This window comes from Dryobates pubescens, chromosome 35, assembly GCF_014839835.1.
Source record: "Dryobates pubescens isolate bDryPub1 chromosome 35, bDryPub1.pri, whole genome shotgun sequence".
Taxonomy (NCBI): domain Eukaryota; kingdom Metazoa; phylum Chordata; class Aves; order Piciformes; family Picidae; genus Dryobates; species Dryobates pubescens.
This window is the reverse complement of record NC_071646.1, coordinates 4,631,770-4,659,660: the sequence shown is the minus strand read 5'-3', so window position 1 is coordinate 4,659,660 and position 27,891 is coordinate 4,631,770. Positions and strand designations below refer to the sequence as shown.

Here is a 27,891-nt window from a genome sequence, read left to right as displayed (position 1 = left end):
TGCGCCCGCGCGCGGACTACACCTCCCGTCGCGCGCCGCCGCGAACTACGGCCCCCAGGGGGCGCCGCGCCGCGCCTGCGCCGCGCGTGCTGGCGCTCGGGCCATTTAAATGTGTGTGAGGGAGCCCCTGAAATGGCCGCGCAGGTCGCTGCGGTACGCGCAGTGTCCCGGGCCCCGGAGGAGCCGCCCCCGCTCCCGTCCGGGGACCGGCCCGGCCGGCCCCGCGGCAGCGGCCGCCGGCGGCGGAGCACCCCCGGCGAGGCGGCGAGCGGCGGCAAGCGGGCCCGGCTGAGCCAGCCGCAGCTGCTGGCGGGGCCCGGCCCGGCGGAGCCGCTGCCCCCGGCCGCCCTGCCCGGCCTGCCCGCCTCCGCCGGGCTCTTCACCTTCTCCCCGCTCAGCCTGCCGCCGCCCGCCGCGCTCGAGGAGCGCCGCCACCACCACCACCGGCATCGCCCCGCCACCGGCCCCGAGCCCGGCCGCCTGGCCGCCGGGCAGCCGCAGAAGGCAAGGCGGGGCAGCCCCGCGGACGGGGCAGCCGGGCGGCCCAGCAAGCGAGGTGAGGAGCGGGGGGTGCGGCGGGGCCGGCCGGCTGCCGCCCGTGCACCTGAGCTGGCGCCCGGCCGGCCGACCACCAGACGGCGGAGCCTTTGGCTGGGGCTCGGCCTCGCTCGTTCGGGCGAAGGCGGGAGCGGAGAGAAACGCGTCTCTGGGAGCCCCGAGCCCGTCTGCGTGCGCTCGTGTGTGCGGGGGTGCGCGGGCAGAGCCGGGCTCGGTCCTTGTCGCCGTTAGCGGGGCGCGACGCTGCTGCCCCTCGGGACTGAGCGCGGAGCCCGGGTGCGCGGCGGAGGCAGCCGAGCCGCGCTCTGCGCGGAGCGGGAGCTGTGCTGGTGCTGCTCGGGGCTGCCCTGTCGCAGGTTCAGGACAGAAGCGCTGGGACAGTAAAGCTGCCATCCTACTCTTCCTGCATTAACATGTGCTAAAGCTGAGGAGCTGCTGCTTTGGTTTGGGCTTGCTTTTTTTTTTTTAAAGAAAGATCCCGAGATTTCTCAAATCGGAAGGCCAAAGCGTCTCTGAATTTGGGGGCGTGCGTCTTGTTTTCAGACGGTACAGGAATGTTTTGCTTCCGTTCACAAGTTTGTGGTAGTAAAAAGCGTGTTGGTGAGAGCAGCACAAACATAAGACAGTTGTGAAAGCTAACTGTAATGAAGATGTTGTGAATTGTGCTTTGAGGGTGTGTGTGAAAGTTCTGTGCCGGAGAAACCGGCGATGCAGTGCTTGCAGAAGTTATGTCTAGTAGGGTGAACTGAGATTAGAATGGGCAAGACTGTTACAGGAAGAGACTTCTCACTGCGTAGTTCTTCTGAACCGCTGTGTTTTAGTAATGACGATCAGAGCTGCTGGATAGTAGATGCCAAGCCCTAGCTTGGTAAATGTTGCTAAACCTACAGAAATAGTGTATCTTCATGGCCCCGGAGCGTGACTGGGTCCGTTCTAACCCAGTAACGTAGGCAGACCTCCTTTTAGCGTAGTCTTAAACACTGTTACCATTATCTGAGCTCTAGATTTGCAAAGCAAAGGTTTGCTGACGGGCAGTCTGAAGGTATTCACAATTTGTCCTGGACACCCTATGTGCTGGGGTTGGAATGGGGCTGGATTTCTTTTCCAGCCTTTCCCTATCAGTTTTCGGTCCTATGTATAATCTAATTAATCTGCCAGCTTCTTTGACTGTAATATCCCTTTCCTTGGCCACAGGTGACAAGGAACATGTCCACTGTCTTTGTTGCACAGTGATCATAGTGTGGTTATGTGTTGGCTAACAGTTTTAGACTACTGGAGTCACTGGCACTGCTGTTGTTTTATCCCACTCTGGGAGCCTGTAGTTTGGTGACCTAGATACTGTTTTCTGTGTTTGAGGTACTAGAGGCTTTCCATTTATTTAGAGGGATAATTGAAACTATTTCTTTCAAGAAATGATATGGCATTACCATTATGTCCTTCTCTAGCTTTGCTTAATACAGAGTCTGCTTTCTACAGCAGCGAGTCCCATGACACTGCTGCATTTGGTGGGAGGCAAAAGTAGCTTTTATCCTGAAAATAGACAGTGTTCACTGGAAGTTCCAAACTTCGAGTTTCTAGGTGTATGTCTGCTGTTGGGGAATATCTTCAAACAGAAAGATACTTAGAATTAAAACAAGTGCCCATCTGAGGTTTTTAAACTATATCTAAAAATAGAAATGCTTAAAATAAGATGCCTTTAAGAACCAAAAATTAACTTGGAAACATCTACAGGGAAGCATTCCCAACAGCTCAGTGGTGGCACGAATTTCTTGTTTAGCTTCGGCTTGGAATCTTAAGTCCCACCAGAACAAAGATCTCCTGTGTGGTTAGTATGTTCAGTGCAGTTAGTAAAGCAGTATCTACACTTGAGAGCTTAGTAACTGAGTAAGCTCATGCATACTTAACTTGTGAGGCTTCCAGGAAAGCTTATTCAAAGCACTCCTTCAGTTGACTTCCCAGAACAAGCGATCCCACCTTTCTTTTCCTAGTGTCCCTGGTTGTAAGATAGAAACAAGGGCATTTGCTCTTTGTGGAGGCTAGCAGCAGTACCGTGGAAACTTGTATTTCAGGTCCTAAGACAATTGTGTGAAGTCAGTATTAAGCAATTGACTCTTTCTTTTCTTGGTGAGTAATTCTGCTTGTAACACCAGGCTGTTATGAAGGTCAACAATGCTCACTACAGAGCTGGAGACCAAACTAGTAATGATACAGTTAAGTCCTGTGGTTGGACTAACTTGAAGCTGCATGTATTTATCATTACACCTTTCTCACAGATCAGTGTATCATGTTTTCTTTCACTTCACATACTGCAAGAGAATAAAGAGGGCATACAAATGTGATAGGTTTGCAGAGGAAGAAAGGCAATTTTGTTTGCAGGTAGCCCTGTGCTGCAGGAAACCGAAGAACCTGAGTTCTTGCACTTCGCAGACAGATGTTACCTCCCGGACCCTGTCCTGGGGATATCAGTTTTGGGGGTTTGTGTGCATCAGTGGCACAAAATAGTTCTTAGATTCAGGCAGATTTTAATCTTGGCAGTTGAGATTTTTAACAACAGGGCTGTCAGGATTTCTGTCTACCACTGTAACTGCTAAATATTATTTGAATTAGTTTTTGTTGCTGAAAGATGAGCAATTAAACCGTTACATTTTGCCTAAGAGACCTACTCTGAAGTTTTATCTCTCAGCCTTCAGCCTTTTATGGGTTGATTAACCTTTAAAAACCCACAACAACCAACCATCTCTTAATTTCTAGCTCTGAATTAACTGAAGAATTGACTATAAGGCTAACAAAAGCTAGCTGAAGGTGTGGCTGTGGTGGTTCTGATCTCTTAATACAAAAGATCATCAGCCTAAGATGTATTGGGGGGGAGGGGGCAGCAAGCTAACTGCTCCAAGTATTTTTATCTCTAAATGTCAGTCGTGGTTGTATGTCTGAAGTCATACTGTTTTGCTTCTGTATTGTGTATCCAGAGGCAGGGAGGTTCTGCAATGAAAGTCTTGGTGTTTAAATGTTACACATACTTGTTTATCCTCTTCCCCTGCATGGTATTGCCTTAAATGTCAGAAGCTATTAATGTACTTACAGATGTTCTGAAGCGTAGACTCCTTTTAAAGGTATTCTAATAAAACTATTAAAATGGAGATCATTTTAGGATATTAAGCTGGAGTTCTTGGAGTTTTCCTGAAGCCAAGGCTTCCTTTGCACCATAAGCAGATGTGCTGCATTTTCTGTTGTATAATTAAGGCTTGTAAGTCAAAAGTCAGTGTCAGTGTTGGCCAGTCTGCCTGGGACAGACAGCTTCAGCAAGTGAGAGGTGGGTGGTTAATTCTTTTGGGGTGAACATGCTGCAGCTGCAGAACTCTAATCTGCTCTTTATTGTTGCTGCCAGAAACTCCAGATGAAAATGGCAAAACCCAGCGAGCTGACAGCCTCATTGTGAAGAAGATCAAGAAAAAAAAGAAAAAGAAACACCGGGAAGATATGAGGGGAAAACGGCTGAAGATGTACAACAAAGAAGTGCAGACGGTGTGTGCTGGGCTGACTCGCATTGACAAAGAGTCTCTGTTTCAAGGACAGTGTGATAACTTGGAAATGAACAAGGAATCCTTCAGGTATCTGAAGGATGAGCAGCTCTGCAGACTGAACTTGGGGATGCAGGAATACCGAATACCCCAGGGAGTACAAACACCATTTGTGACACACCAGGAGCATTCTGTTCGTAGCAACTTCTTGAAAACTGGCACTAAGTTTAGTAACTTCATTCATGAAGAGCATCAGTCCAATGGTGGTGCTCTGGTCCTTCATGCTTACATGGATGAACTCTCATTTTTGTCTCCAGTGGAGATGGAGAGGTTTGCAGAGGAGTTCCTTGCGCTGTCATTCAGTGAAAATGATAAGAATGCAGCTTACTATGCTTTAGCCATAGTACATGGAGCAGCTGCCTATTTACCAGACTTCCTGGATTACTTTGCTTTTAACTTTCCTAACACTCCAGTGAAAATGGAAATTTTGGGCAAGAAGGACATTGAAACAACAACGATTTCAAATTTTCACTCTCAGGTAAGGATGGTTTAAAGGCACAAAAGTTGCACGACATCTAGATTAAATCCAATCTCATTAATCCTGAGCAGGGATGGCCTAAAACACTGAGACAAATGTCTAACTAGAGGGGAAAAAAAGATAACTTGGAGTACTGATGCTGTGCTGTTTATTCCTGTTTCTGCTTAAAGCTCTCTTGTGCCCTCTAGTAGTTGGTGAATCAAATTTCAGATGCTGCAGACTGTGGCCTGTGGAAAGATCTGTACTGGTTGTCTTGCAGACATGCAGTTGCCCTAATAAACTTAGGGGAATACTGACATCGTCTCAGGCAATGGGCAAGTCTGTGAAGTGCTGCATAGATGAGTTGCTGCTTTTGCAGTGGATCTGGAGTTTTGATGCAGTGATGTTATGGTTCAGGTGTCATTCATGACAGATGTTTCTTAACATTTTAATTCTATCAAGAGCTGATGCTGGATGTTTAAACTTCCCAGCTTCAGAGAGGTGCTTAGTACACCTTTTAAAATAGCCTTTGAAGAAGGTTTTTGTTCTATTTATTACCTTGATTTCCATCATAGGCTTAAATTGTCTTAAATCCTCAAACTATCTATGTGTGTTCTTAAATGGCTGCAGCAATTAACTAAGCTAATTTCAAGGTTCCCCTATGAAACCACCTTGCATTTGAGTCTTGTGATGAAGCTTAGTCTCAATGAACATCCAGCAGCATTACAGTTCAGAGAAATCTGTTTGAGATAGAACAAACCTATTCCTGGTTAGTCTAGACTGAGAATAGGGTTGGCTGCTGATTAAAGTCTTATTCAAGACTTTAATTACCTTTACTGCTTCTCCTGTTAGAAGGAGAACCCTAAAGCTCTGTTGTGGGGTACACTGCAGTGCTACTGGAACAGCTGTCCTTTATCAGCACACTTGGGAATGCTTGTGGATGGGCTCTGGTCTCTAGAGCTTACCGAGTGCTTATAAAAGATCTGCACTAGGAACAGCAATTGCTTCACAGAGTTACTGTGTGGTCACTTGTGGCATCTGAGTGCTTCCTAGCATTTATCATAGATACCATTAAATTAGTCATTCTGACACTTCGCTTATGAATTTGTTTGACAATGAATAGCTGCTGCAGCAGCTCTTATCTTAAACTAGCTTCTACTCCTTGGCTTCAGTAAATCCTTCTGCTGACAGAGCCATGTCCCAGAGCAGAGCTCTGCACACAGCCTGTCGGCGTGCATGCTGCTGTCTGCAGGAGCCCTGCTGCACAGTGCATGTCTGCTGGCAGATGGGACACTTGGCACAGCTTAGGCTTGAAAGTCTCCTGTGTTAGTGATTTAGCTGTGTTCTTTGACGTCATGATTACAGGGTAATTTACTTTGAGTCCATGTGGTGACACCTAATGTGGCTGAGCAGTGCCAAGGGGATACAGAACAGTTACACTTTGTTGGTGAATGTCTTGAACGTGAACAGCTTATGCTATAAATACATCTGAGGAATGTATGGTCATAAACTAGAGGTTTCCCTGGGCTATAGTGTGTGCTGGTACTTCAATTAATTCTATTTTAAGTACTGTCTAAACATGATTAAGATTGAGTCATGACATAAGGTTTGGTTGGTCTAAAACATGTCTCTAAACCCAGCTTCAGCATGATCTGCTTAATCCTCTCTGGCTGAAGTGTGTTCGTGCAGCTCACTGAGCAAACAGAAGTCTCGTCACAGCTTGTGAGACAGAACACAGGTGATGGGAAACTGTCTAAGGACATGTTTAAATGGAATGTGGGCTCAACTCTGGCTGCTGCATGCTGCTGAAACTCAATTTTTTCAAGCCAGCTTATCTTTAACTAGAGAAAGCTGAAGTATCCTGCTTCAGAGAGCAGAGGCACGCTATGTCTGGCTGTTCTGCTGCTGCTCCCTGGCAGCACTGTTGAGGAATAAGCAGATTGGCTCAGCTTCACTTTTGGAACTTCCTGTGTTGTAATACTGATCCTGTTTTTAATTGAAGACAAGTCACCTCTATCCTAGTCTGAACCTTCTGTGTGCATGAACTTGTTTGCTGTGCTGAACCATGCTGGCAAGGGAATTTTGAGCGTTCAAAGACTTGCTGTCAAGAAATCAAAATTCGATCTGTAAACTGCAAGTTAACTGAAAGCTCATGTGACCTTTGGCTTGTACATCATCCAGCTGCTTTGTGTGTGCCCTTTCAGACAAACAAGGAAGTGTCTCCAAGTCAAAATAAGGACTTTAACCTGGAAGACTTAATTATCACTAGATTTATTTTTTTAATTAACTCCCTTGCAAGGTGAATTCCTTTGGTTTTGGGGCAGTGAGGATAAGATAAATGTTTATAACAAAGCACTCCAATATTTGTAGTACAGCTGTTTCATTTCTGTGTGTTAAAATCAACTTTTGATATTTTCTGGACTTTTTTTTTTTGGCTTGTATTGTCTCTGGCTCATTTGTTCCAGTGCTCAAGCTAAGCTTTGCTTGGAGCTGTTCACTTGCACTAGGAGCTTTGGCTTCTCAGATCACTGAGCAGTGACTTGAAAACTTTCCTCACATGAGGCCATTCTTCAATTTGAACCTTCTTAACAGCACAGCTAGAACCAACTCTTATTTTCCCTGACAGTTGTTCCAGTGCAACTGCCTCTGGTCCACTCAGTGAACTGGAATATATCTAGGCTTGAAAAACTGCTGCTACTGTGGAAACAAAGCAGCAGCTGTGCAGCTGCCTGGTCAGTTGTGGATAGGGCCCAAAGAACAGTTAAACCCTCCCAAAGGAGTGGGGGTTCTGGGGACAGGCCAGGGAGGAGCTGGGGGAAATAGGTCTTACATAAGTTGCTATTGCTTCTGGCAAGGTGGTGGGAAAAGGAGCTAATAGGTGATAATAGGAGAGGTTTTTCTACTTCTGCAACATGCTGCCAGACATGCTTTGGTTAATGAATCATCTCACAGTTTGGTTGTCTTAACTTTTTTTGAAATCCAAGATTTCCTTAAAATATTCCTGGTGTCTTTCAATTGTTTTTTTTTTTTTTTTCATTGCATTCCAGTGCATTAAAATGCTGTTAAAGCTTCTAGTTTTTCATTCCCTTTGGAAACACCACAAGGAAAACCACAGAGTATTAGAATTCATTTTAACTGGTGACAGGTGCCTGAGAAATACCCGAGTCTCACCGGGTTCTCTTGACTGGAAGTAGTTGATCTTCCCTGGAACAGTACTGGGTAGTTAAAGTGAACTGTTGTAAGGACCAGAGCATTTCAGACCTTGGGTTTACCCCCAGGTGCACAGAACTAGACCAGTGCTGTGGGTTTCCAGTGCTGGTGCTCTGAATTGCATCTGGCTAGCTGGTGAGAGAGTTCCACTTCACTACTGGTATGTTCCCATCCGACATCAACTTTCCACTGGGATTTAAAAACTTAACTTTCTCTGAGGGCAGCAGCAAAATAAGAACTAACAACCCCTGATGATAATGCCTGCCTTGTAAAATCTAAATGCTCAAACCCAAAAAGTGTCTGCACTCATTCAGCTGCTGCTGATGACTTTGTGGACTTGAAGGTTGAGTGCTTGAGCTACACAGTGAAGTTTTGTGACTTGTGAACTTCTGCATTTGCAGGCAGAACTGATGCACTGCATCAGTTGGCTTAGGACTGAGGAATAAAGCTGTATGGCAAGCTTCCTTTGGCTTTTACTTAGCTTTTAATTAAGATGTAAGTGTGTGCAGTCAGTGCCGAACTGCCAACTGCTGAGACACAAAGCTAAAGAGAGGAGGACTCTGAAATAGAAGGGAGCTAAACTGCTATAATTAAGCAAAGCATCTATGGTTGCTGCTAGAGAATAAAACTGCAGTAACTGTAACTCTTGCTTTATTAGTCTCCTAATTTTACCTTTAATAACTTCATGGAGTAGTTTAACTACATCTGGTTTGTTGGCTGAGCTGCAAAACTTAAAGCTAAAAAGCTGAAAACGAAGCAGCTTCATACATACGTCTATAAACGGAGTCATAAAAGGTGCCACACTTGGTGAACATGGCTGTGAAGGTACCAGTAACCCTTTGTCCTTTGCACCTGGCCCACCACTTAGCCATGCAGTTTCTCACCACTAGAACCACTTGATGAATGTAGAGGCTGCTGAAGGTTGGGGTTCAGACACAACTGAGTAGACAAAACAGGCTGACAATGGTGGCATTTCTGGTCTTTTAAGGTTGAGCAGCTGCTGCACTTACATCCAACCTACTCTATGTACATATGGCATGTTAGAGCTGCAGTCCACAGCATGAGACTAGAGAATGCTGGAGTCTGGCCAGTGGTTCTCCTCTGGGAACAGAAAGCTGGCAGAAGTTTCCAGATGACCTGGGAAATGGGACAAGCTGTGTTACAGAGGATGACAAAAAAAACCTGAGTGAGATTAAAATGTTCCAGGCTGCAGCAGGGGCAGCAGGTTATATCCTAAAACTGTTGAACATCAACACTGGGTTTCCAGCCAGACCTCTCATGTTCTCAGTTTTTGTCCAGTTTTGTGTATACACTGTAGTAACCTTAGCAGAATAAAGGACATGGTTCTGTGACGGACACCAGGGTTCTTTGCTACAGTCACAAGGAAAAGGCCTCTAGGACATGACTGAAGTGGGTGTGCAGATGCTTCAGTGTTGGCTTGAAAGCGCAGTCAGCTGCACAAGCTGTCACAATTTAAGGCTGCCGGTGAAAGACTTGAGTCACAGTGAAACTTTACATGGTGGATTTCTCAAGTCAGCCTGGAAGCACTGAGTTGTCCCTGAATTAGTCAAGTACTCAAACTTCAGAGGTGTTTTCCTGGCAGCAACATAGAGTTCTGGTCTCTCGGGATAGCTTGGGGCCAGATGTCCTGAATGCCTGTTTCCAAAGGTGGTGTCTAGTGGAATGGATAGAGATGAGTCCAAGATGCATCTCACCTGTGGCCTAGTGCATTGTATTAGCCCATTTTCATCTTCTGTGACAGAGCTAAAGCTGTGCTGATGTTGTCTTCTCCTTTCTGGCCACTCAGGTCAATCGAACGTACTGCTGTGGAACCTACCGAGCAGGACCAATGCGGCAGATCAGTCTCGTGGGAGCAGTGGATGAAGAAGTTGGAGACTACTTCCCAGAATTTCTAGATATGTTAGAAGAATCTCCATTTCTCAGAGTAAGCAGTAACTTGTGGTGTTTTTAGAGCACTCTATTTAAACAATTCCTACAGCCCCCCTATTTCCAACTAAACAGAAGCCATGAAGTGTTTTCTCTATTGATGTGCTTCTTGCTTAGGCTGCTGAGGTACAGGAGGTCCTGTGTCCAGGACTGGATTAGGTAGCTGCAGTTGTATGGATAATTGAAGAATAAATGTAGTTTATAGGTATAGGTACTGCATAATCATTCACTTCCCTAAAAGCTATGTTTGATAAAGTTAACTTGGAATATATTTTACATCCCAATCTGATCTTAGTTTGTGCTGTCCTTTTGGCATCAGATTTGAGGCAATTTTACCAAAGGGACTGTTGAATTTTTCTGTCTCACCCAGCGTTGTGTGGATTGTTTTGGTTTTGTTCTCTTGTAGATGACGTTGCCCTGGGGTACTCTTTCTAGTCTCAGACTTCAGTGCAGGTCACAAAGTGATGATGGTCCTATAATGTGGGTGAGACCCGGAGAGCAGATGATCCCAACAGCTGACATGCCAAAATCGCCCTTCAAACGCCGCCGGTAATGTTTTGTTTTCCTTTTGGTGTTAAAGGTAAAACATTGCAGCTATGTCTGTGTTAGATTTGAGAATAAAACCCAAATCCTTTGGTGACTAGTTCTTCAGACTCGAAGTTTCACTTCCATTTCTGTCTCAAACTGGTTCAGTGGAGAAGATAAAGACTTTGTGATGGTTATTTCATCACTTTCCGTGGTAGTATATCCTAGATCAGTGCTTTAAGATTGCAATGGCTTTTTTTATCCTTCAGGAGACTTGTTTTATATATATTCTATAGAAAGAACTGTCTTGGTGGAGGGGGCAAGTGAAATGCACTGCTCATGTTGTTTCAGGGGTACAGCTCTCTTGAGAGATACTGTAGTGTGCATGTTGTTCTTGCTGTCTTCTTCAGAAGCGATGTGCTGTAGAACAAGTGTGAAGGAATTGGAAGCATATTTTAATTGGCATTTCAAGCAGAACTGTTGCATGTGCTCCCAAATAACTAAATTCAGTATCTAAACTAACTCTAGTTTACATACTACTGAATTTCTGGAAGAATTCTTTCACCACAAGTGAACTAAAATATTTTTTTTAGGTGCTTGGCTTTGTTTTCTAAAGCTTGGTCTCATAACCTGAGTTGCACCTTGCTGTGCACACTTCTATCATTTGTTGTATAAACACCTGGCAGAAATCAGAGGGAGGTGTTTTGGGCTTTGCCTTTGAAGTCTACAGCACTGAACATTTTAAAGGTTATTTTAATACAAGTGTTTACTTTTGAGCAGTCTGAAGTATTTTTTTTAGTATGCCTTTTTATCACATTGTAGGTCAATGAATGAGATAAAGAACCTCCAGTACCTACCTCGGACCAGCGAGCCCCGGGAGGTTCTGTTTGAAGACAGAACAAGAGCTCACGCTGATCATGTGGGTCAAGGGTTTGACTGGCAGAGTACAGCTGCTGTAGGTGTTCTGAAGGCTGTACAGTTTGGGGAATGGTGAGTGCCACTGAAATCCCACTGTTTCAGTGGGAGGGAGTGGTTCTAAACATTTCTTTCTTAAAGACATCTTGTAAAATAAGCCTAGTCAAAGAAATGATTTAAAGCCTGTGATAAGTGCTGTCTAGAGCTTGAAGAACACAAGCTATATACCTACCCTTCTTCCCCTCTTCTTGAGGCAGTAAAGTTTAAACAGAAGCTTGCAGGAAATGTCATGTAATAATAATAATAAAAAAGAAAGGTTCCATGCCTGGACCATCATCTGTGACTGCTCTTTTCCTGAACAGCTGTAGTCATGCAAACTTCCATGACAGTAATCCAAGAACTCAATGTCATTAGCTTCACAGCTGCAGTGCTTCCTCATCTCATGTGTCTAGGACACTGCTCTTGACCTTGCACAGAAACTAGCTTTGCATCATGGTTATTCCTAGCAATTACAGAAGAAATTGGATAGCATCGTTAGCAATATCGCTGGATATTCATGTGAATAAAAGGTGACTCTTGTCCACAGTCATTGAATAAAACCCAGCTCCTTATTGCTTCAGCTTCAGAGTTATTTTACTTTGTTTTTCCATTAATACAGACTTACTCTAATTTGAATATGGGAGTGGCAATTCAAACCTGGTTCTCAGACATTTCAGTATAGTTTAGGTCCACAAAAAACATCACTTCTGCTGTGTGTGCATCTAAAAGGAAGTAAAATTTGAAGAAAAGCCTGAATTCTACTTCCTTCTCAAAGAAAGATGTGTATTGAAGTGATGAGACTTTGTGCACCTGTGTCAGGCTGAAGCAGGTCATTGGTTCAATGAATCCATGCTGGCAAGTTCTGTCATTCTTTGTAATTCAAATTCCTTAACTCCTGGGATTCTCCTCTCTTTCTAGGAGTGACCAGCCTCGTATAACCAAAGATGTGGTTTGTTTTCATGCTGAAGATTTCACTGATGTTGTGCAGAGACTTCAGTTGGACCTGCATGAGCCTCCAGTGTCACAGGTATCAAATATTCCCTAGTGACAGCTCCTCCTTAGCCTTTTGGAAGTAGCTTCTGGCAGTTTCAGGCTCACCATTAGCCAGCCCTTTTGTGTCCTTGGTGGCCCTCAGTTCACAGCTCCTCTGTTGGGACATTTCCCTACTCACGTTTCATAGAAGCTCAGTGAGAAGGGACCCACATCAGTATCAGTCCAACTACCTTTCCTTTCCACTAAGCTGGGGTTTGTGCTGTAGGTGATGGTATGTGCTACAGAAATGATTAGAAGCTGATTAAGTAGTAATGTGTGGCTGCTCCTGCTTTTGCTTGCACACTGATGTTGTCTTGGGGTGTGAGGGCATCCAGACTCAGTCCTGTCAGCCGAAACAAAGCAGCCTTACGTCAAGCCTGCTGATTTTGGCTCTTAACTGTAGAATGCCCTTAAATGCTCATCACCCTCTCAAGATGTGCACATCAGAGAATCTTAAGTCTGGTTCTCACTTAAATTTGAAGCTTTACCTGTTAAGTGAAAACATTCTGCTTTAGAAGTATGTTGGCAGTAGGTGGGTAGTGAATTGTTGCAGCAGAGCATCCCACTAACTTTACCATTTTCCTTCTCTCAGTGTGTTCAATGGGTGGATGAAGCCAAACTAAACCAAATGAGACGGGAAGGCATTCGCTATGCTAGAATTCAGTTGTGTGACAATGACATCTACTTCATCCCTAGAAATGTCATTCATCAGTTCAAAACCGTGTCAGCGGTCTGCAGCTTGGCCTGGCACATAAGACTTAAGCAGTATCACCCCGTGGGGGAGACTTCTCAAAGTGCAGAAAGCAATTCCAGCTTGAACAGTAGTGATCCCGGGAAGACAGAGTCAGAAGGTGAACCCCAGTGCGTGAGCATAAAAATAGAGCCTGAAGAACCAGGTGTAGAGATGCAGCTTACACCAGGGGTGCTCTCCTCCTCTGCTTCTTCGATATCAGGACTTGTGCAACCAGATCAGGTGGCCCAGCCCCTTCCAGGTTTTAAAATAGAGTCTGATCAGCAACACAATCCCCAGGCTCACGCAGGCTCCGCTGTGTGATGTGTAAATAATCCAACGGTTTTTTAACAACTTTTTAAGATTTTGATGTGAAGTTATAGTTTTATAACTGGCTTATGTTTTATTGGAGAAATCTTGCCTATAATTCTATAAAGAAAGGTGACATTCCAAAATGTCAAGCATATCTTTTTTACACAGATTATGCAAAATTCAAGTTGTATTTGAACCCCTTAGTACAACCTGTTAACAGTGGTCTACCACTTCTTTCTGTTTAAGTGAGAAAAGAGATTGGGTATCTCCTCAAAAGTCAGGACGGACCTCCTCCAGGAACACAAAATGATTGAAACTACATTGGTCAGTGTTATTCCCCTACCTTTACTTTATTCTCTAGTCTTCGCCAAAAAGTGATGCTTTTGTGGAAGACTTGCAAAGGGACTTTCCCATCTCATTTTGATTGCTTAAAACAAACAAAAAGAAAAGAGAAAGCACAGCACTTTTGATTTGTGAGATTTATTTTTTTGGTATGTCTGTTCTTGACACGTTGGTTTCTATACCAGTTGGTTTGTATACAAGCTACAGAAATTGATCTCTCTTTCTTACAGTTCCTACAAAGGTGATCTGTTAAACGAACTGAAGAAAGTCTCTGATCCTTTTGAAATGCAATGACTTACTGACCTAACATTTTTGCATAGCACTGCTTATGTTATTTGGTGTGAGGGTTTTGCTTCCAAAACACATCTTCCCTGAACATGATTAATACTAGTGTCAACAAATTAGAGAACCTTTTTGGTAGTCTTGTGGAGGAAACTGCTATCTTTGAGCACTTTAAGGCTTTAAAATGCTAACCAACGTGGCAGCTTGTTCTGATCAGGTCGTAACGTGTCCAATGGAACCACACTTTCCCTTGTACTGATGCACTTAATGTAATAGCATTGAGTTGGTACTGACGTACACAGTAAGGCTGTCCTTGTCCTAGGAATTCTGTATTACTATTTCACAATAAAGCATTTTGGCATTGGGCTGCTTTTTCCATGTGTAGCTTCTGGGTGCCCAGGTACTGTGGAAAAACCAGCAGCACGTGCTCAGTGTGTAGAGTGTCAGCTATCAACAGCTTTTAAACAACCTTTCAATATTTCTGGATGTTAATGTGTGATCTGTATTTGACTTTCTCTCACCCTGTTTATTACTTGCCCTTTCCAGTCATCAAAAGGAACAGCTCTGTCCCTTTCTCCCTTTCCCATCCCCCTCCCCACATTTAGAGTACAAGTTGGGTTTTGGTGCAACTTTAAGCTGTCTCCGGATAACTTTATTTGTTCTAATCCTCACTGGGGTAGGAAAGATTTGAAACACTATGTTAGACTAGACAAAAGCAAAGATGCTGTGTTAGTTCTGGATGCATCATTTTAATATCAATTATTACTCTTCTCTTTATAAGGGTCTCTAAAATATGTTACTCTATTATAAATCTTACTTTGTGCAATATTGTTTGTGTAGGCTTTTATATACATATTAGCACCTCAGTGTAGAGGTCACTATTTTAAACTGATAGGAAAAAAAAACTCCTCAGAAGATACTGCAGTGATTAGTTAGAGCCTGTATTACTCCTTATGTGTGTGTATGTATTGTCTTCGGTACAAAAATGAGGACTAGGAAATATTTCAATTTAAAAACTGATTTACAGATTGAAGTGGTAGTGACTCGTTTAGTAATCTGTGTAAATAAGGTGTTAGAATGGAAAGCTTTTATGATGAACAGTAATGTGATTCATGCAGGGGTGTAATTTAATCTTAGCAGAAATTCTAGATGACCCAGACTGGTTCATACAGGAGCAGTCTGTTCTCTGGTGGGTTGTTTGTTTTGGTTTTCTCCACCCCCCAACTTTTTATGTTGAGAGGAATTTCATAGCTTTAAGGGTTGTGCGAAGTAAAATTCCTCACAGGCAATAGTGGTTTTGGTTCATCCTTCACATTCAAAGACCCTCTTACCCATGGGTGTTCTTTCCTTTGTACCAAGTCTGCTAGTCTTCCAAGTGCCCATTTCACTTCTCACGTGCTGTTCTCCGGCCGCGTCCGCAGAGGTGCGTCGCTCCGGTGGCCTCTTTGGCAGCCAGCACTGCCTGCAGTGACTCAGGAACTGGCCAAGCTGCAGATGCTACAGCAAGTCTGCAGCCATTCACAGGCAGAAGGAACAAGTCAAGAGCCCTCCAACTCATCTGGTTGACAGTGAAGGCTGAAATAGAGTGGAGAGGGAATAAACATGGAAGTCCTCTGTAAATTCTTGTGGTGTGCTTTCAGATGGTAGAGGAAGAAGACTGGAGTGGCTCATGTTGCTTTCAAAGCTGTAGCTTTAGTGAAATCTGTGGTTACAGCCTGAGATAACCTGGAAAATACTCTGACTTCTCTCTTCATGATAGAGGGATGTGACCCATGGTGTCATGTTCTAACTCAGTATCTAACGTCAGATGTAAATACAGAAATGTGTCTTCAAATCACTTGAATATTGCTGATGCTGTTCTAGCACACTTGGGAGATAGAGGAAGAGAGGAACTAACTTTAATAATCTATTATCTAATGACAGGATCAGCTTTGGTCTGCTATAGCCAAAATGACATGCTGCTTTCAAACTCCACCCCAGTCCTGGGTGTGAAGTGAGAGGGCTTGCTCCATGAAGCTGATCACTCTGCTGTCCTACCATTGCTTCAAGACTGCTTTGATTACATTGGAAACAACAGACTAGAACTAGAATAGAGCTTTGATGTGAGAAAGGCAAATGTTTTCCAGAACAAGACATGTAGAATACTGATGTTTATAAGCTGCAGCTGCTGGGAACTTGCGGAGCAAAACAAATCTCTGGGTAGGTCTGAGTAAATATTTTCTTTAAATCTCATGTTAAATGGCTGGTGGTTGAAGATAAATGCAGAACAGTTCATAAATGCAGTAACTGACCACATTTTAAAGTCCTCAGTTCTTTGTTGCTGTGATAGGGTTGTCATCTGAGAAGTGGAAATCACTCTGGCTGCATGCTAGAGACAACTGCTAATTGACCATGAAGAGCTGATTGGCTTGGAGGTACAGAACCTGAGTCTAGGCTTCTATTTGGAAGAAATTGCTGTTGATTTAAAACAACTCTTGGAATGATGAGTGGCTCAGTTGTGCTGGATGTGAAGTAGTAAAATGCAATTTAAAGCTGAAGTAGCAGTTAGCCTCAGCTTCCTCTCTCTTTCATCCACGCTGCAAGTCCTCTTGTGCAGATAGCTGATGCGTTCTCTTCCAGGAAGGTGGGACACTCAGTGAGGTGTTCTCAGGGGATTTATAATGAACGTTTTTCCCAGGCGTAGATCTTGCCATGCAGAAAAGGGCTCTCTGCTGTGCTCTGCCGGTGTTTCTGCACCTTACAGTTTTGGACTGGGCTCCTTGTCAGAGCTGATCCACAGCTGAGAGCTCAGATCCTCACCCTGACGGGGCCCTGCCGTTCGCGGCTTGGAGTCAGCCGGTAACAGACTCGGGAGTTGTGGTTTCCGAGGGGTGCTGAGCGGGCAGCTCTGTACTCACTGAACATGCGAAGCCTGTTCCTGCTCCGAGAGCTGGGGCCTCTCCCCAGGGCTTGCCCCGCCTGCTCTGGCGCTGCCAGGGAGTCCCGGGTGAGATCTCGGCGGTGTGCGGCGGCTTCGGGGCGAGGAGGTGTCTGAGGGCACCCGGGAGGGGCCCGAGGACCGCGTTCGCTCCCGATTTGTGTACAACGTGTAAAGGGACTTCTGCATTGCTGTTTCTGTGTTTAATTTGACTTTGATTGGCAGCTACGATTTTATCTTTTTTTTTTTTTTTCCTGTGGTTTTAATTTATCTAAGGTCTCTGCCTACAGAGGACGTGTATAATTGCCTGGAAGACTGTTTGCTTTGTGCGGCCTTAGTATATTTATTGACATTAGCAAGTGTTGAGAGGTGAGTAGTGCGGGAGCGCGGCCCCGGCAGCGCGCCGGCGCAGCGCATCGCTGTCCGTAGCTGACTGTACACCAGTGTCAAACTGTTAAGCTATTTCTTTGTAAAATAGTCCGACGGAATGCATAGAAATTTTTTCCTGTAAAGTATTTTTTTAATAAACAAAGTCTGATTTTGTCCTTTACGTGCCTGCCTGCTTCTTTCCGCGGGGGCCGGGCCGCGCTCGGCGCTCCTCTGGCGCTGCCTGGGCGGGGGCGGGCCGCAGGCAGGCGGAGGCAGGCGAGCGCCGACCTCGAGGCGGTCTCCAGGGTAACGGGGGCCGGGGCCGGTGGCGGCGCCACGGCCGGGCCGCCCCGCGCTCGCGGCGCCCCATGGCCTGTCGCGACAGGGATGCCATTTCCTGGTACCAGAAGAAGGTGAGTGGGGCGGGGCGCGGGTAGGCGCCGGCCCGGCCGAGCCCTCAGCTTCCTCTCCTTGCAGATCGGGGCCTACGACCAGCAGATATGGGAGAAGTCGATCGAGCAGACCGAGATGAAGGTAACGGCGCGGGCGGGCGCTCCCCTAAGCCGGCTCGGCTCCCGCGCGGCTAACAGGCCTTTGTTTTCGACTTCGTAGGGCTTCAAAAACAAGCCTAAGAAGAAGGGCCACATCCAGCCCGACTTGATCGACGTAGATTTAATCAGAGGTGAGTAACCCCGAGAGCTGTGCTGGTGTGCGGCACGGCTCCGCGTAGGGAGCGGAACCGGGACCGGGCGCTCTGCCCCCTTGTCTGGTGGCTGTTGGGCTGGTAAGCGACTGCCTTGGAGCCTGAGTCATTCCGCGTTCCGGCTGCAACACAGGCGTCGTTAGAGCCCCAGACCCTGCTGCCGTGGTGCGGCTGAGAAGCTGAAAGCAGGAGGAGCTGGGGCTGAATCAGCACAAGCTAGGTGGTGAGAGCATACTGGTTGGGAAGGGTCTCACCGCAGCCAGTGTGCTGAGGCGAGACGAGGGGCTGCTTTCAGATGTGCCTGGTTGAGCTGCAGCAGTTGGATGAGTGCCTGCAGCCAGGCTGCTGTCATCCTCCTGAGCTGCAGTGGCTTGGCAGGGTTTGAGCTTGGCCGAAGAGGAAGTTGTTAGTAAGGAAACTTTTGTAACTCACGATTAATGACACGTTTTGTTTTTCCTTTAATTCCAAGGCTCTACGTTTGCTAAAGCCAAGCCTGAGATCCCCTGGACATCACTGACTCGCAAAGGAATTGTGAGGGTTGTGTTCTTCCCCTTGTTCAGCCAGTGGTGGATCCAGGTCACCTCCCAGCGCATTTTTATGTGGCTCCTGGTGCTTTACATTATGCAAGGTGAGAGTGGGAGCAGTCTGTGCCACAGTCCTTTTTCTGCAAGGAAAGGGACATAGCTTGTGGTCCGTGACCTAAAGCTGTACTTAAACCTATTCAGAGAATAGGAGAATCCTATCTGAAACCTCATTTCCAGATGTGTGGCACTAATATTTGCAGAAAATATAAACCAGATTGGAAGTAAATAGCTAAGAGAAGAGCTGGGCCATGGTCTTAACTGCTGTTACAATTTTTCCTTTCCAGTGGTAGCAGTGGTGCTGTATTTCATGGTGCCTGTTGTGAATGCCAGTGAAGTCATGGAACCAATGTGCCTTATGCTGCTCATGGGGACAGTTCACTGCCAGATTGTGTCCACCCAGATCCACAGACCTGCAGGGAGCAATGGGCTGAGCAGGCGGCGGAGGTGAGTGGGTGATAGCCTCACACCTGAGAGTTCAGCGTGTGGAGGGTTGCTCATGGTAGAAATGAATGCATAAATCTCCTCTACATTTATGTAGCTGTTCAGCCATGCATGTGAAAAGGAGCATTTTCTTGTCATCTGGTCCTAGCCAAGACAAATGCTACAGATTGACCAGGCTGTGCCAGGTCTGGTTCACATCTCTGTTTGTTTTGTGGCTGGGGCAGGGCATTCTGTGCAGGGAGGGAAGGTTTTCCAAACCGGTCTGGTGTCTGTCCTGCTTTGCCACTAACCACAGGGGCCTGCTGAAGGTGTGTTGAGAACAGGGAAGTGATGGCAGAGGTGACTGTGCTGGATGCACTGCTGGCTGGCTGTGCCTGTGGGTTGTTACAGTCCATCTGTTGGCTATTTTACTGTTCAGGATCTGACTCACTAAGTGTATTTGAGCACAGGGTGATTCATGTTTGGCTTCTGTTAGATTTCTACAGCAGAGATTTTTTTTCCCCCCAGTTGCTGCCTGTTGCATTACTGGTGATCCTGGTGTCCTGTGTGTGCATAACTTCTGTCAATCCTAATAACACTTGTTTGGAAACAAACGTTCTGTTTGCATGACTTCACAGAAACAGCGTCTAAAAAGCTGTCCAGATCTGATACAGAGCTCTTGAGAAGGACCTAACAGCAGCTCAGGAGGGAAAGTTAATTCTCTTGTTTTCAACATGCAGGAAGTTACGCAGGCCTGGGGGTGTGGATGGGCACAGCTGGGCCTCTCCTGACAAAGCCAGCAGAGAGGAGCAGCCTGACTCCATGTCCCTTCTTGACCATTTATTCAGCTCGTTTTTCCGAAGGAGGTGAGTGACCTTCAGGGGCTGCTGGCTTTGTGGGGACACTGTGAACACCTGGGTGTCTGGAAAATGAAGGCAGAGAGTCTCTGACACCCTCAAGAGTCTGCCAGTTAGTTTCTGGTGAACTAAAAGCACATTTGGTGCTGCAGGGGGTCGATCCCTTGTGAATTTCTGCTGTGTTCTTATTGGGGTTCACACCTGATCTCGTGGTGCAGCCAGAGCTGAATACTGGGTGAGCTGCAAGGGGAGTTTCTTGATGAGTTTTCAACCAACAGGCCTCTTGATGAGGACTCAAACTTTTCACTGTGAGGGTGGCAAAACACTGGAACAGGCTGCCCAGAGAGGTTGTGGAGTCTCTGCCTCTGTGTTCCTTTGTGACCTACTCTAGCTGATCCTGCTCTGATGGGGGGTTGGACTGAGTGATCTTCTAAGGTCCCTTCCACCCCCAACCATTCTGTGCTTCTGTGGCTTTTTTATCTTCTGAATTGCTTTTTCTTTTTACCTTCCCCAAAATAATAAGAAGAAAATAATTTCCTCCTTGGTTTAGAAGTTTTAAGATACTATTAGAGTTAGAAGAGAGCCACCTGGTGAGAGTGAAACAGGTGAAAGACTCTTCAACAGACTGAGGACACACAGAGCCTGTCAGGAGAAGACAATTCCATGTTCCCTTAGCTCTGCTCTTCAGTGCTGTACCTGTGGGCTGCACCTGTTTTAGTCTAAGGGTTTTTTTCTCAATGTGAAAGCATTTAATTGTCTCTTCTCTCCTAGGATTAGAAGAATAAAGTTGGTAGCTGAGAAAGGGACAGAGACAGAAAATGGGGTGAATGCTGTGAATAATGACACCAAACACAGACCTGCCAGGTCTGAGCACAGGCTGCTGCACTTCAAAGAGAAGAGTAAACTTTCAGACGGGGAGAAGAGCCATCAGGTGCTGCAGGAAAGATCTGTTTGAAGTCACAGATGGCAGTTGTGCCCAAGAGGTGGTGGTTGACTGACTGTAGCTCATTTTGGCTGCTGTGTTTCTAGGAGGACAGCACCATCAGAAGTGTTTCTGAGGAGCTGTCAAGCGAGGAGGAAGCTGAAGCAGTGGCACAAAGGACCTTGTTACGCCAGAGTGTGGAAGGGGCTTCCAGTGACAACAGCTATGAAGAGAAGCAAAAGAGGCCTCTTGTTTCCCTGAACCAGGCTGTCTCTCAGGTATTCAGGCTGGATTTGTGCCATTTCCCAGACATGTTTTTGCTATGGATAATAAGCTGCTTTCCCTCTGGTTTTGGTAGGTCAAGCAAGCCCTGAAAGGTGCCAGAGACTCTGACAGTGTTGTGGAATCTGAGCTGGAATCTGCACTGTATGGTCAGGTATGGTCATAAATAGCAGAGACAGAGCTTTCCCAGGCCTGGACAGTGTGGGGATGTCCTCTCTGTCAGAGCAAACCTGAAGTGATAGAGTTTCATAAAATGATATGGAAGTTAATTATTAAATGATGCAAAAGCCAGAAAACTTCTGCATTAGAAAGAGTCAGTCTGGTTTTGAGAGGTGGGGAACTAAAGCTGCCTCTCACTTCCCATGTAGAAGTGCTGCTTGCAAAACCCTTCCAGTCCTCTTTGCACTGGTGGATGTGACTGGGGGTCCGAGGTGCCCTGGGGAGCTGCTGCAGCCCGTGGCTGGGAGGGGAAGGAGGATGAGGAGGTTCTGCCAATTGCTGTGGGGCTGTGATGTGCAAGTTGTGCTGCTCTTCAAAGGAGCCAAGGGCCTGCGTCAGCGTGGGCTCCCGGAGCTGCAGCGTGAGCCGGAGGGACTCGGAGAGCACTCGGCAGGACTCGGAGACGGAGGACATGCTGTGGGATGACCTCCTGCACGGCCCCGAGTGCCGCTCCTCCTGCACCAGCGACAGCGAGGACGCCACCAGCAGGGGCTCCAGGCGCGACCTGAAGGAAGATGTTTTCCAGCAGGTCTGTGTTTTGTAGCCAGCTGCTGAGAACGGTGTGGAGGATTCCAGCCACCCCCTGCCTTCTCCCTTCTCTGCCAAAATCACACAAAATCCAAACAGCCTCTGGGTGCTGCTGGTGTAATGGGAGCGGCCTGAGCCTGGGATGCTGTGAGTGGTATCTGTGGGCAAGTCCCTGCTGGTGTTGTCTGCACCCACTGCTAATCCCCAACGAAAGTATCTCACCCAAAGGCAAATCTGGAATTCCCCTCTCCATCTGAATGTGTTCTAGGAAATGGCATTGTTTAGCAGTGGGACAGAAAGGGGTGACACACCTCCTGCCTTCTCTTCTCTAGAACCATTTGTTCTGGCTGCAGAACACCAGCCCAGCTTCTGCAAAAGTGAGTGCCCTGATCTGGGAGGGAAACGACTGCAAGAAGGTAGACATGTCTGTGCTGGAGATCAGTGGCATTATCATGAGCAGGGTAAGAGGGGTGGGAGGTGTTGCAAGCTCATGCTTCAAAAACCACCAAAAGACCTGGAAATGGCTCTGTGGAAATACAAAGCTCTCTCCTCAGCTGCACAGAGTTGTCCTAAGTGTTCTTACTTTATAACTGCATAAACCAAAGTGTCAGAGGTCTTAACTGAAGACTGATGGGTGCTGATTCCTACTGGCTGTGTCTCTGCTGGGTGGTGGGTTTGTTATTCATTGACTGATTGTTTTGGGGTTTGGACTGAAATGGGGGGAATTATTTTAGCCCTGTCCTTTGAAGGAAAGGGGAAATGAATGCTTGGTTGAATGAATGCTGCCACAAGAAGATGGCTTTTCCTCCATGCAGAAAGCCAGGTAGTCATCCTGGGTTTGTTCCTGTTTGCCAGGTGAATGCCTACCAGCAAGGAGTGGGGTATCAGATGCTGGGAAACATCATCACCATTGGATTGGCTTTCCTGCCATTCCTCTACAGGCTCTTCCGCACTGACAACCTGGAGCAGCTCTGCTCCATTTCTCTAAAGGAGCTTTTGCACATCTTCTGTGGAGCACCTGCCAGCCCCCCTGTCCTCGTCCTGACTGCCATCAACTTCCTGGAGAGGCTTTGCCTAACCTGGATGTTTTTCTTCATGATGTGTGTTGCCGAGAGAACATACAAACAGGTGGGTTGGAATGTGCTGAGCCTTGTACTGCCTCTCCTCACCCCTGGGTGTTCACCTGCTGCCTGTCACACAGGACACTGGCATGGCAAGTGTGCCTCAGCCAGCTCTGAGAGGTTTAGGTAGGGGGAGTCTGGTAAGATTTGTGTTCATCAGTCACAACCCTGGGCCTGGCAGTGCCTTCTGCCCCCTTCTTACCTTGCTCCCAAAGGAAAAACAGCACTGTGCTGGGAAGTGAAGGACATTGAGCTGTTGGGAAGAACAGAAGCTTGCTGAGCTGCCAATAAATGACTGTGTTGGGCTCTTCTGAGATGGAACACTGGGAACTGGGCTGCATCACATTCAGCTCCCTCTTGACTGTGGGCAGCTTTGTCAAAGTGGCTGTAAATGTTGTGTGGTCACAGGCTGTGTCATTCACTGCTTCCCCCAGAGCTCTGGCCAGTCCTACACAGCCACATCACCTCTTGTGCCACACACAAGGTGACTTCTGTCACTTGCCCGAGAGGCTGGGCACTGAGGTACCCTGCTGGGCTTTCCCAGCGTCACAAGGTGCTGCCTTTCCTGCAGGTCACTGCTCAGCATCCCAAGCATTCTTGTTGCAGACTGATCCCTGCTTGTGTTTGCATTTGCAGAGGTTTTTGTTTGCCAAGCTTTTTAGTCACATCACCTCTGCCCGGAAAGCCAGGAAATACGAAATCCCTCACTTCAGACTCAAGAAAGTAGAGAACATCAAGATCTGGCTGTCCCTGCGCTCCTACCTCAAGGTGAGCTCTGAGCCCAGAGGGGGTGGCTACATCTCCAGGTACCTGTGCTTTACCTGCTGCTCTCTGGCACTTTGGACAGCACTGGAACTGCTGCTTGCAGCAGCAGTGATGTCTCAGCTCTGCAGGCAGAGCTCACCTCTCCCTCTCTGCTCTGCAGAGGCGAGGCCCCCAGCGCTCCGTGGATGTTGTGGTGTCGTCCATCTTCCTGCTGGCTCTTTCCATTGCCTTTATCTGCTGTGCCCAGGTGAGATTCCACTTTCTCTTTTAGAAAGCAGCAGCCTGGGAAACCTCCAGACTCCTGAGGGCTTCTTGTTTTTTCTCATTTTTGCCAGCCTGCAGAGCTTTTACCTGAGGCTGTCCCCAGAGCAATGTGGAGTGGTTTGCACTTTAGCCTAGTTTTTTGTTAGAGCTCTGTCAGGTTTAGCTGGTAACAGATCTTCATTTTCTGTGCCTGCAGAAGAAAGTCTGAATTTTTCTGATCATTCCAGGACACAGCTTCTGTGCACAAAGGACAGGACCCTCTGCCCAAGTCCCTCACATGTTCACAGGATGTTGTATATAAGAGAGCTGACTGCAGCATCCCCTTGCAGCACTGCTCCTGGGCAGCAGGTCTATAACTACCCCTGACACCTTTCAGTCCCCTCCTAAAGTGTCTGTGCCAGGGAGCAGTGCTGCTGCTGAGGCTGTTTCCTGGTTCCTTTTTGGGAGTATTTGGGGAGGTTCTTGATACCTCAAAGGTGCAGTTGTGGCAGCAGGAGGATGGATGATTGTTAGACACTGACTCTGCTGTGATGGCTTTTGTAAGGCACAGGAAGTGGTGACAGTCACAGTCCTGCAGCATTCCCAGTGTCTACTGGGAACGTTCCCTGGCTGTGTTGGGACAAGGGCACAGGAAAGGAAAAGCCCTTTAGTGCCCAGTGATGGAGAGAGGGAGGAAAGAGAAACAGCAGCATCCTTTTCTAAGCAGCCGAAGAAAAAGAATCCAATTCCAAGCTCAAGCCCAGTTAGAAACTGCCCCTTTGCCCTGGTGCCACAAGTGAGCTGCAAGGGGAGCACTGCTGGGAACTGCAGCACTGGGGGCTCTGTTCCCAAGGACTGGCACCTGGATACTGACATTGGCACTGTTTTTCAATACAGGTTCTTAAGGGTCATAAAACATTTCTGAGTGCAGCCTACAACTGGGAGTTCCTCATCTGGGAGACAGCACTGCTCCTCTTCTTGCTGCGTCTGGCATCCCTGGGCTCTGAAACCAACAAGAAATACAGCAACATTTCCATCTTGCTCACAGAGCAGGTATCTCCAGTGGCTTAGTCTCTCTTTGGGTCATCTGGATACAACTATTGCATTTCAAACCAACCTAAAAAGTACTGGCACCAAAGTTAAATTGTAGACCTCAAGCCTTGTGCTGGCCAAAGGCAGCAAGCCCCTGCACAGCTGGGGGCAGTGAAGCTGTTCAGTGTTTGGCCTGACTCAAATCTCTGACATTTGAGATGATTTTTGTCTCTGGGTTACCATGTGTCAGCCAAGTCACTGAGAATGAGATGATCACTGAATGGCTCTGTGGCTGCATCACTTCAGGGGTGACAAGAGCCTGCAAAAAATGGCTCTAATGTTCCCCAAGGAAGCAGCTGGGGCCTGGTGCTGGGTTATTAAGATCTGATCTGTGGTTCTCTGTTGCAGATAAATTTATACCTGAAGATGGAGAAGAAGCCAAACAAGAAAGAGCAGCTGTCCCTAGTTAACAATGTTCTGAAACTCTCCACAAAGCTGCTGAAGGTAAAGTGCTCCCCCCACACACAGCAGAGCAAGGACTAGTGGCAGTGAGGGGGTTCTGCTCTTCCCATGGCTCTCATCTCTGGACAGGGTAGGTCCAGAGAGAGGCTTTCTGTGCTCCTAAAACCATGGCATAAGATCAGGCCCTACAAAAACTGCTGTGGTTAATGAGTGCTGCAAACATTTGATTAGCAGCAGCTCATTAAGATTTAGCTGAGTGAGAGGCTGGTAGGAACACAGAACATCTTGAATCTCATCCTCTTCCAGCGGCTTTGGTGGAGCTTGCTGCCAGCAGCAGAGCAGGAGCAGGATAGAGCAGTCTGAGTGACAAAAATGGTCTGGACACCTTCTCCAGCCTGTGTCCAGCCCTTGTGAGGCTGCTCATGGTGCAGCACAGGAAGCTTTTCAGCCTTCTGATGCTGTTAGGAAAGCCCTTTATGCTGGGAGGCCTGAAACAGGGGACTGCTGTAGGTAAGTTTAAGGAGCTGGAGCAGGGCCAGAGAGCCAGCAGCAAGCTGGAAGGCAGAGGGTTCATTGCTTCTGCTCTGGACAAGGGCTCATGGACTCCTTGTTTGCCTTTTCACTGCAGGAACTGGATTCTCCATTCAGGCTGTATGGGCTGACCATGAATCCACTGATCTACAACATCACCCGTGTTGTGATCCTCTCTGCTGTCTCAGGTGTTGTCAGTGACCTGCTAGGATTCAATATCAGGGTAGGTACAACTCCCCCCAGGCCCCAGGGAAACACCTTTGAGGGGCCACTTCTGTGCCATTGCCAAATTCTGCTTGGTGGGAGGACAGAGGAGTTTGAACTGGGCTCCTCCACATGTCACTCAGAGCAGCCCATGCTGAGTGAGTCTCCATCTCCCTGAGCCTGTCCAGGGAGGGGAGGATAGGGCTGAGTTCAATGTGAACCCTGTTCAGGTCTTTGTTGCTTACTCAAAGCTGTTAGAATCTTGGGGTTTTTTCCCTTTGGAATGAGGATGCTCTCCCCTCTAGCTCAGAGGTCAGTTGGAGCTTGCTGAGCTTCAGTGTGGGATGGGCAGAGGGGACCCAACCTTACCTGTAGCTGACATTCAGCCCTGTGGCTCTCAGGCAAGGCTCACCCTCCTCTCTTTTCAGCTGTGGAAAATTAAACCCTGACCAGACCAGAGGTGGATGCTCAGCCCCCTCCACTGCAGAGCAGGCACCATGAGCTGGGGCAGGAAGCAGAGGTGCTGCCCAGCTCCAGCCATCTGTCATTGCTGTTTGTGAGTGGATTCTCCATGCATGGTACCAGATGTTCTCCCTCTGCTTTACTGCTCTACAATGACCAGACTGGGCTGGGCTGCCCAGGGGAGTCACCCATGGCACTCACAGCAAAACAGAATGAAGGGAGCCAGTGTCCAGCACCTGGTGCTGTGAGCAGCCAGAGCTGTGTGGGCAGCAGGGCCTCGGCCAGCCAAAGCCAGGAGAGCACCCATGGGAGGGACACCAGGGATGGCTGCAGGAGCCTGCGCCTGTGCCACCCGTACCTGTGCCACCCATGCCTGTGAGAGCTGCATCCTGGGCAGGGGTTGAGTGGGCCCTGGCCTGGCCGCAGCTTGTTTGGAGCTGCACTGAGGTGGTTTGCTCTGCACCCTCCACAACCTCCTCAGCCTCTTGGCACCTCTCTGTGCTTACCTAGACGTGCTGAGGAGAAGTTGTCTGAGGAGCTGAGTGTAAGAGCTGCTTGTCTCTTTGTCCTGAACTCCATCAGGGTGCCAGGAGATGGGATGTGGCAAACCCTTCCTCACCCAAACAAGTTAATGTTTAGAGAGAGGGTACAGGAGAGAAAGGAGGTGTGTTAAAGACAGCTGTTAAACTTCCATTTTCCTTCAGACTCTGCTATCTTCTGTTTATTAGTAATGAAAAAGGCAAAAACTGAGGAAATTTTCATAGCTTCATTCTCTCACAGAAGGGGTCAGATGGCATAAGAATTTTTTTGGTAGTAAACTGTTTACAGCTATTTTCTGTACAAGGAGAAGTTGTAAGATGTAAAAGATGACAAGCATTTTCTATATCAAAATGTACAAATAAACCTCCAACACAAGGATCTCATCAACAACTCTGCTACAGGACTTGAGGGGTTTCTTATGACCTTGAACAGTGGTTAGCTGGAGGAGGAGACTTGGAGGAATAAATGGCATTTCTTTTCCAGAAGAGCCCCAGTGTCTGTGGGTAGAAACCTGGGTCACAGAGGGAGCTGCTGGAGGTCTCACAGCACTGACAGTCACAAAGAGCAGGGTTTGTACAGCGCAGAACCAAGAGGCTGTGGGCTGCAGTTTAATATCTCTATAAAAAATAATGAGTGATTTACAGGTCTCTCTCTCTAGTCAGAACCTCAGAAGTCTGTATAAAGGTGCTGTACAATATATAAACATTTACACCCAGTACATCCAGACATTGCTCTGCATTCCAAGGCCACGTTGCTAAGTCATCCGCCAGGGGAAGGACAGGGACGAGGTCTGCGGCAGG

The 27,891-nt window shown here is 47.2% G+C and overlaps 2 protein-coding genes across 2 annotated transcripts; both read left to right on the top strand.

The window, feature by feature from the left end:
* Positions 1 to 98: 98 nt before the first annotated feature.
* RSBN1 (round spermatid basic protein 1) lies at positions 99 to 16,944 on the top strand. Its single transcript, XM_054176355.1, has 7 exons — positions 99 to 556; positions 3,947 to 4,617; positions 9,614 to 9,751; positions 10,160 to 10,302; positions 11,101 to 11,268; positions 12,151 to 12,259; positions 12,857 to 16,944. Exons 1-7 carry the CDS (start codon positions 133 to 135, stop codon positions 13,316 to 13,318), a joined length of 2,115 nt encoding a protein of 704 aa, XP_054032330.1. The 5' UTR covers positions 99 to 132; the 3' UTR covers positions 13,319 to 16,944.
* A 557-nt stretch (positions 16,945 to 17,501) lies between these two features.
* On the top strand, positions 17,502 to 27,075 carry PHTF1 (putative homeodomain transcription factor 1). Its single transcript, XM_054176353.1, has 18 exons — positions 17,502 to 17,629; positions 17,694 to 17,750; positions 17,829 to 17,898; positions 18,389 to 18,547; positions 18,788 to 18,947; positions 19,664 to 19,789; positions 20,552 to 20,711; positions 20,810 to 20,980; positions 21,061 to 21,138; positions 21,523 to 21,732; positions 22,064 to 22,192; positions 22,587 to 22,859; positions 23,489 to 23,620; positions 23,778 to 23,864; positions 24,758 to 24,913; positions 25,301 to 25,396; positions 25,983 to 26,108; positions 26,518 to 27,075. The coding sequence occupies exons 1-18, from the start codon at positions 17,585 to 17,587 to the stop codon at positions 26,536 to 26,538; spliced, it is 2,256 nt and encodes a 751-aa protein (XP_054032328.1). The 5' UTR covers positions 17,502 to 17,584; the 3' UTR covers positions 26,539 to 27,075.
* The last annotated feature ends 816 nt before the right edge of the window (positions 27,076 to 27,891 follow it).

What these genes read in the sequence shown, in the direction of transcription:
- PHTF1 (XM_054176353.1), top strand. Translation starts at nt 17,585, where the DNA reads ATGGCCTGTCGCGACAGGGATGCCATTTCCTGGTACCAGAAGAAG. An exon ending in AGCTCGTTTTTCCGAAGGAG is followed by an intron (nt 19,790 to 20,551) that starts GTGAGTGACCTT and finishes CTTCTCTCCTAG; the next exon opens with GATTAGAAGAATAAAGTTGG. An exon ending in TCTCCACAAAGCTGCTGAAG is followed by an intron (nt 25,397 to 25,982) that starts GTAAAGTGCTCC and finishes TTTTCACTGCAG; the next exon opens with GAACTGGATTCTCCATTCAG.
- RSBN1 (XM_054176355.1), top strand. Translation starts at nt 133, where the DNA reads ATGGCCGCGCAGGTCGCTGCGGTACGCGCAGTGTCCCGGGCCCCGGAG. An exon ending in AAGAATCTCCATTTCTCAGA is followed by an intron (nt 9,752 to 10,159) that starts GTAAGCAGTAAC and finishes GTTCTCTTGTAG; the next exon opens with ATGACGTTGCCCTGGGGTAC. An exon ending in GCTGTACAGTTTGGGGAATG is followed by an intron (nt 11,269 to 12,150) that starts GTGAGTGCCACT and finishes CTCTCTTTCTAG; the next exon opens with GAGTGACCAGCCTCGTATAA.